Source organism: Sinocyclocheilus rhinocerous, unplaced genomic scaffold, assembly GCF_001515625.1.
Source record: "Sinocyclocheilus rhinocerous isolate Xijiao unplaced genomic scaffold, SAMN03320098_v1.1 scaffold1635, whole genome shotgun sequence".
Classification (NCBI taxonomy): Eukaryota; Metazoa; Chordata; class Actinopteri; order Cypriniformes; family Cyprinidae; genus Sinocyclocheilus; species Sinocyclocheilus rhinocerous.
Genome location: NW_015627629.1, coordinates 443599 through 451892, shown reverse-complemented (window position 1 = coordinate 451892; position 8294 = coordinate 443599). Strand labels below are relative to the sequence as shown.

Here is an 8294-nt window from a genome sequence, read left to right as displayed (position 1 = left end):
TGCTTAATATTTTTTGGAACCTGTGATATTTTTTTCAGGATTTGTTTTTTTTTTTTTTTTGGCTGTGTTTCTCTTTCCAACAATTTTGTATATTTTGTCATACAGATAAGGAACTGTATGTCTGGTTACGATGCGTGAAGAACCAGCCACATGACTTTAAGAACTTAATGCCTACTCAGATTGTCCCTGAAACAGGTAAGCATAGGTGTAGGTTTGTGTACTTATATGTATCTAAACATCACATCCTGTTTTCTGTCACCTTTGACTGTGTACCTATTAGTAAAATAGTGCATTGCCATCTTTTCGTAAGTATTGGCAGACATGCAGAGGTCTATGCACTCAATGAGAGAAAAGTTTGGATTCCCATCCCATTGTTCCTGCACTGACAGCAAAACCCACAACCCCAGCATGGCCACTACCAATGGACTCTCACCAGTAAGATGCCAACTTCACATTATGCATTTGGCTTATGCCCTGGCAAGTTCCTCTTTGCATTTACATTTATGCATTTGGCGGACGCTTTTATCCAAAGTGACTTACACTGCATTCAAGGTATAACATTTATTAGAAAATGAATTACCTGGGAATCAAACCCATATCTTTGGCATTGGTAACGCAATGCTCTACTGCAGAGGTGTCCAAGCCTGCTCCTGGAGGGCCACTGTCCTGCAGAGTTTTGCTCCAAACCTAATTAAACACATCTGAGCTAGTCAAGGTCTTCAGACTCACTAGAAACTTCCAGGCAAGTATGTTGAAGCTGGTTGGAGCTAAACTCTGCAGACGTTCGACCTCCAGGAGCAGGATTGGACATCCTCTGTTCTTCTGCTTGGGCTACAGGAATGTTTAGATGCATGTGAAGCTGTGTAGTTGAATGAATAACATTTTATGAAAGATTGGTGTGACATCAGCTTTCAGACAGAGATCAGAGTGACTTGAAGAGCCGGCAGATCCCAGATCAGCAGAAGAACTCGCATATCACAGTGAAAGCACACACTGAGAAAAGAGGTAAGGAAGCACCTACACAAATACTCCAAACCAAACACATCATTCATCTATTCTGCACTAGCATCTCTTCCATTTAAATATGAGTTTTTTGCTAACCAGTCATGTCCACAACAAGCAATGTGCAATAAGACACTCTATTGGTTGCTTGTATTTTTTCACAACATGAAGGTAGCCCTGCCCACCATGAAATCTCATTGGTCCAAAATATGTTCCTCCACATAGTGTATTAAACCTCAAATGTGTTCTGTGATTTTGTCACTTTGCTTTTGCCGCTGGTAACTTCCCATTTTGCCTGATTTTGAGACCATTCTGGCAAATGTTGTGTACTTTCTGAATAAAATGCACTTGACATGTTGTTTCCTCTTATTTGTCTAGAGAAGGCAGGGTGTGATGGTATGGAAGCTCACAGTAGGAAGTCCACGAGCCCTGAACAAGGATCAACATTGCGTGACCTTTTGACCTCCACAGCTGGGAAATTACGTCTTGGGTCCACCGGAGGTGCCTTTGCACCAGTTTACAACTTGTCCGAACAGGTTAGTTATATACAGACTCATAAATACAAGAATATAAGATAATGATCGTAACGCTTGTAACAAACTCTATTCATGCTTTATTCTTTAGGTAGCCCAAAACACTCGCGTACCCAACATCCTGGATGACATCATTGCTTCTGTAGTAGAAAATAAGATTCCCGCTACAAAGATGGCCAGGGTGGGGCTGAATCAGGATTCGCTGCCAGAGGGGGAGGTGGGGCAGCAGCCAGAGGGGGTGATGCTTGATGAAAGCCCATTGGCTGATCCCCACACTGTAGTCCCTCATGATTGGCTAGGAAACCACCGGCTGCTTTGGCTCAAAGATCACCGTCACCAAGGCAACCAAAGACTGTTCAGAGAGAACTGGACACAAGAGCAGGTTTGTATTTTTCACGCTAGTGGAGTATTAACTATATCTCTATAGGTACTGAGTGAAAAGGAAATTATACTGTCAAGGGAAGTTAAACTGAATTAGTTTTAGTTTCTGTAAAAAAAAAAAAATAGGATTGACATAGGATGAAACCTCTTGGGATTTAATTACTTAAAAGTAACCATTGATTTTGATTATTTGAAACAAAGACATTAGGAATGGCTTCTTGTATGAAAACATTTTATTTACAATTTAAATGTAAAAAGAAACTTCATATTGTATGATTCTGAAGCTGTAGTTGGTGCAATGTCTCTTTAGCCAGTGCTGGTGTCCGGATTGCACAAGAGTTTGAAGGCTAATCTGTGGAAGCCTGAGCACTTCAGCCGTGAGTTTTCCAGCCTTCATAGTGACCTCTACAATTGCAGAGATGGGAGCGTCACAAACTCCAAGGTCAAGGAGTTCTGGGATGGATTTGAAGATGTGTCAAGTGAGTCCAGCATTTCTGTACTTATCATTCTATTCTAATTTGCTTAATATGATTTTGTTATTTGACTCTGTGCACTAAATTGTATTTGCATTGTTGTGTATGTAACCCACAGAGAGACCTAAATCTGATAAAGGGGAGCCAGTGGTGTACAGACTGAAAGACTGGCCATCAGGGGAGGAGTTTTTGGCCCTCATGCCTGCCAGGTACTGCTGCCCTTGGAAAAATTTGAAGCATATGTTGTCTTTCAGACCTCACTAGAATTTGCATAGAATACCACTTTGTACTGCTAATGCTTCCTCGATTTGAATATACTTTCACCACTATTTGAATAAACCTCTTCTCAAGCTTGGAACTCAGGCATGCAGTAAAAGAGTGCAACAAGTTCCAGAAACAAAAACACATGCATTTCTCCATAAAGAAATAGATTTCTAATGTTAAATGACTTGTCAGTCTTCAAATGAATGAAAAATGCAGGGTTGCTTTTTTATTTTGCACACAGGTCCATCAGATTCTACATTATTTCTTGATTTGAACAACAAAGAAATGGAATTAAAATCACAAAAATAAAAGAATTCACTGTAAACGAGTTCTCAAAATTTTTTATTAAACCATCAAGTCACCTTAAATTACACAATTATAAAATAAACAGAATTGTACTCATAAGTAATAATAATTCTATAATATTTAAAAAAATAATAATTTTAAAAATCACATTGCTTTAATAGCATATCTTGGTGTGTACTGAGGTTTTTCTGATATTTTTGAGACAAAGGAATTTGATAATGTAATGCTTTCACCCACCTCAGATATCATGATGTGATGAAGTCTTTGCCGGTACCACAGTACACAGACCCTGAGGCTCATCTGAACCTGGCCTCGCATCTGCCCTCCTTCTTCATTCGACCCGACCTTGGTCCTCGCCTCTGCTGCGCCCACGGTATTCTTTCTTTCCTGTACTCACTGACAGGGCTGTTGTGTTCTTTGTTATGCAATTGACCTTATGTTCCTGTGTTTGTTCAGGTGTAACAAAATGTCCAGCACAAGACTTCGGGACCAGTAATCTACATGTTGAAATCTCAGACACCATGAGTATTCTGGTATATGTTGGGGTGGCCAAAGGAAACGGAGCCCCATCCAAAGCAGGTACATGTACAAAAACATGAGATTGTGCCACTGATTTTTTCCTCTAAAATATTTATTTTGCCTTAGTAGGTTTGCATATACATTACATTATTTAACAGTACAATGAATTGCTTTGTAAGGGAGGTGGATCTGCATGCAAAAACATCTTGTATATGGATTTAAAAAAATTGTATGACCCTGTCAATAGTTGCACATCAGTGCAAAATCATTCCTTGACTTCTTATGAGATCATTGCTGCCATAATGCCTCTTTTAAAGTTATTTGAATGTTGATTAATGAAAATAAAAATGTTTTTGTTTACTAGGTTTGAGATTTGCCACTTGGGCTTAGAGCAGTATACTTGCGTGATTAAAGTCTTGGAAATTGCTCAAATAAAACATTTATTGGTGTCCTTTAAAATGCCACCATAAGAACTTTTATGGAATATTGTGAGCAATAATTTGTGTGTAAGATTGCATTAATTTGGCTGTCAAACCCTTTATAATAGGGGTATTAAAGCTCTTGGAAGGAGAAGTTCAGGATGAGAGTGTAAAGAAACGACTGAAAGACCCTAATGAGACGCCAGGTGCTCTGTGGCACATCTACATGAGTAAAGACCTACAAAAGATCCAGGAGTTTCTACAAAAGGTACTACACTACTTGATCATGTAAAGCTTATGAGCTTATTTACTTGCTAGTAAGGGATGAGTTGTCTGATATAACGCTGGTTCGGTATGGTGTGCCACAAGGCTCAGTCTTGGGCCCTTTGTTCTCCGTTTATGCTCCTAAAACCATCCATTAGCTTTCATTGCTTTGAAGCCAACATAGCTTTATATTACATCTAGATGAAATTAGTCCACTAAACACGTATTGCTGTTTTAATAGGCACTCCTCCCCCCCAAATAAATTAGAATATGATATTCATGCTTCAGTGTGTGTGCGTTTGCAGGTTGCTGCTGAGCATCAGGCTGAAGTGGATCCAGAGGCAGACTCAGACTCAGAGTGGGACAGTGATGCTGACTCCCTGCGTGAAGGCGGCTGGTATCTGAGCCCCAGGCTAAGGCAGAGGCTACAGGATGAATATGGCATAGAGAGCCGCACACTCCTCCAGTTCCATGGAGATGCTGTTATCATCCCTGCCGGAGCCCTGCACCAGGTACATTTCCACACTCGCATTACCAGCTACATCCTCCTAAAGCAATGTGTCCTGGACTCTTGGGAAGGATGACTGGTTTCTTAAAGCTGTCACTCCACCAGAAGTTCAGTATTCAGTATTTATACATGCTGTGTGTTTTAAGGTGATGAATCTGCACAGTTGCATCCAAGTGAATGTGGACTTCGTGTCTCCTGAACATGCGCACAACTCCTATTATCTAACCCAAGAGCTCCGCCCTCTCAAAGACCAAGTGAACTATGAAGACAAACTCCAGGTACCTCCATCTGGCTACTGTGACCTATTTTGTTGATCATTTAGTTTCCATTTCTGCTGCATCATGCTGGTAACCCTACCCACAATGAAATCTCATTGGTCCAAAATCATGCTTCACATAAGATTACTTTCTGATTTGTTGTGTGGCATTGTGCCTCACAGCATTTTCACTTTATTCTCTCTAATTCTGTCTTGAGAGACTTTTGCCCCAATTTACAGTCTGGTGGAGTCAATGCAAGTCAATTGGAGTTGACCGTTTTACAGAAAATTGCATAGTGTATGATGGACACAGACTTTGATTTTCTAGCTTCAGACTATGATTCCATCCAGTCAGAGGATATTAAATATGTTTGACAATTTGCACTGATTTTAGAACACTTATTGTGACAATTTGAACGTCTGGTAGTGTGTGATCCTCAGTCGTTTAGTGTATAATGTCCAGTTTTTCCTCTGTAACCATTTATAAAGTCGGCAAGTGTATGATGCCTAGTGTTTAAAAATCTGTTAAGATTTTAAAATTTGTATAGTGTATTCCAGCCTTTAGTAATAAGAGGCATGATGTAGCCAAAATTGCTATTGCACTTTTATATTCCTTTAAGTTGATAATTTTTTTTATTGTTTTTAGGCAATTGTAATTAGGCATGAGGCAAATCTGTATGCAGAATCTGATTGCACAATTTCTTTTCATTCCTCTTTATTGTTCAGGTGAAGAACATCTTTTATCACTCTGTGAAAGATGCTGTAGCCACATTGAGGAACCATTTGAAGGAGAAGAACACAGACGATGTCACACAGGAGGAGTCCTGACAATGCACCTCCTCCTCCTCTGTTCAAACCCTCGGAGCATAAAGACAATCCCAAGATTCTCCAGGAAGAAACCTCTGTTCTTAGACTTGATTCCAACAAAATGGGACACCCTGCAAGGTTCTGTAACTTCCTCTGTGATGTCACTGTCTTCTCTTTGATTTTATTCTGTTTGAACTTCCCCATTGTGTTTTCCTGCATGGACAGGAAGCGAAGTAAGGGGTGGAGGTACGACAAACACAGAGATAAAAAGTAGTACACTGTGCTCTCCAAACAGGTGCAATGAACTTCAAAGCCCATCGCTTCTACTTGCCGCACATGCAGAAGGCCATGGAGAACCATTAGAAAGCAAATACATGTTTTTCCAAAGGCGATAAAGATTCATGACATGTTTTTGCACTGCAAAGTGTTCATTTTGATGTCATGCTGTGTTTTTAACAGTTGGAGAGAGCAGCGATTCCAACACAATCATAGCAGCACTCCATCACATCAGCAGCTGCCAAACCGACAGGTTTTATTATGTTTAAGCAACATTAAATTATTTACAGTTTGGCAAATATTCACTGTGCAGAGGGAGAATATTAAAGAAATAGCAGTTTATTCTGTTTGTTTAAAAAAAAAAAGATCTTTTGTGAAATTTTCAGCTGAAATGTAATGTAAATAGCAGAATATACATATATAAATATATATTAATTATGATTTTCTATAACATGGTGTGCTTTATTTGCTGTATGTGGTGTACATTGAAGTTAAAGAGATGTTTTACATTTTCCATTAAAAATGGAATAATCAAAACCGGTAATGACCGTTTATGTGATGAATTCATATCCAAAAAATTACTGGTTTCTAGGTTTTTATTTAAAGGGATAGTTCACTCAAAATTGAAACTTAAGTCTTTTTTTTTTTTTTTTTTTTACTTACCCTGGTGGTGTTCTAATGCTGTATGGCATTTATTTTTTCAGACCACAAAAGGAGAAATTAAGAGAAAACTGCCTGAATATTGTCAATATAATGGAAGTGAATAGTAACCAGATTCAAGCTTTAACAAAACGATGCAAAAGTATCAGTGTTCTGCGGGTGTGTTAATCTTTGTGTTAATGAGACTGTACTACCCATTGTTCATGTAAAAAAAAAAAAACATCCGAAAGTGCATTTCACTCGACTCCCCTCACTTGCACGTTCACTTTTATAAAGTGTAAATGTGGGTTATAGACAAATGCTGCTTAACTCTGAGACATATCAATGCTAAAAGCATTAGTACCACATTTTACTTCTGTGATGTATTTTGGAGTGAATCGGATAAATTCAAAGAGTAAAAGGTTTTTCTAATTTATTCATTATTATTATTATTAATGAGTGTTCAATAAGTCTAGGAAAATGTATTTAAAAAGTAAATAAATTGGGTCAACTTTGACTCAATAGAAACAGCCCAAACTACAGTGTAAACAAGTTGGAATAAGTTTGAAAAGTTGCTTCTGTTCACCAAGGCTGCACATATTTGTAAAGACAAATACAACTAATATTGTGAAAGATTTTTACAATTTAAAAGAACTGTTGTGTTTTAATATATTTAAAGATGTCATTTACTCCTGTGAATGCAAAGCTAAATCACATGATCTTTCAGAAATCATTCCGTTATGCTGATTTTCTGCTCAAGAAACGGTTCTTATTATCAATGTTGAAAATAGATTTTGCTGCTTAATATTTTTGTGGAAAATATGACACCGCCCAAAAGTTAAGGCTAACCAAGTTCGGCTTTGCAAAGTTATTTAAAATTGTAATAACATTTCACAATATTACTTTTACTGTATTTTTGATCAAACAAATACAGCCTCGGTGAGCATAAAGAGACAAAAAAATCGTAATCATCCAATCTTTTGAGTGGTGCTGTAGGTGGATGCAGGTCTGGCGGTCATTTGCTGGAAGTCCTGCTGGAGGTGTGAAGGTTGATCCAGAGAAGCCGGAAGGCTCTGATGCTCCTCATACAGGTCTCTCTTCAGACAAGCATTCTCTGCCTTCAGTTTCTCATGTTCCTCCAGCAACCGTTTGTTCTCCACGAGCACAGGTCAGTGATGGCTTCTGTGTAAAAATACCATTTTGTACCTTTTGTACAGTACTAATTCAGGAGAGGTACATTACTGTAGGCAATAACCTTAAAGACGATGGCAACTGCCTGCAGATTTTATGTATAATCTGACTGTTCAGATTAATTTAAAAATTGACAAACACAAATGTGATTTTAGAATTTTTTTTCTTTTTCTCCATTTAGTCTTTTCATGTTATGTTGATATGATGTTGATATATACTTATTAACAAAAGCAATTTAAATAGAACAATTGCAAGTGATTGCGTGGTTATTTGTTATATTGTATTATAACAAATGGACAAAATCCACTTTGCAAAGCAGTGAATAACTAAATAAATAAATGGATCCTCTTGAAGCACTGAAAAAGCAACATTTTTGGTTAAGATACAGATTGTTGCTGTGGTCACTTTTACACCTGTACATCACGTATTTGTACCAGGAAGCTCTTAAATGTTTAA

At 38.1% G+C, this 8294-nt stretch overlaps 1 protein-coding gene across 2 annotated transcripts in view; it reads left to right on the top strand.

The window, feature by feature from the left end:
• Nucleotides 1-6387, top strand: part of LOC107732069 (probable JmjC domain-containing histone demethylation protein 2C) — a 70481-nt gene extending 64094 nt beyond the window's left edge. For both annotated transcript variants that reach the window (XM_016543324.1, XM_016543316.1), the window contains exons 15-27: nt 106-195; nt 311-435; nt 909-1005; nt 1381-1538; nt 1627-1917; nt 2227-2395; nt 2508-2598; nt 3202-3332; nt 3416-3538; nt 4026-4165; nt 4467-4673; nt 4816-4947; nt 5652-6387. In XM_016543324.1, the coding sequence (XP_016398810.1) occupies nt 106-195; nt 311-435; nt 909-1005; nt 1381-1538; nt 1627-1917; nt 2227-2395; nt 2508-2598; nt 3202-3332; nt 3416-3538; nt 4026-4165; nt 4467-4673; nt 4816-4947; nt 5652-5753 (1856 nt within the window). In that variant the 3' untranslated portion in view covers nt 5754-6387. The remainder of the gene's footprint in view (nt 1-105; nt 196-310; nt 436-908; nt 1006-1380; nt 1539-1626; nt 1918-2226; nt 2396-2507; nt 2599-3201; nt 3333-3415; nt 3539-4025; nt 4166-4466; nt 4674-4815; nt 4948-5651) is intronic.
• Nucleotides 6388-8294: the final 1907 nt, after the last annotated feature.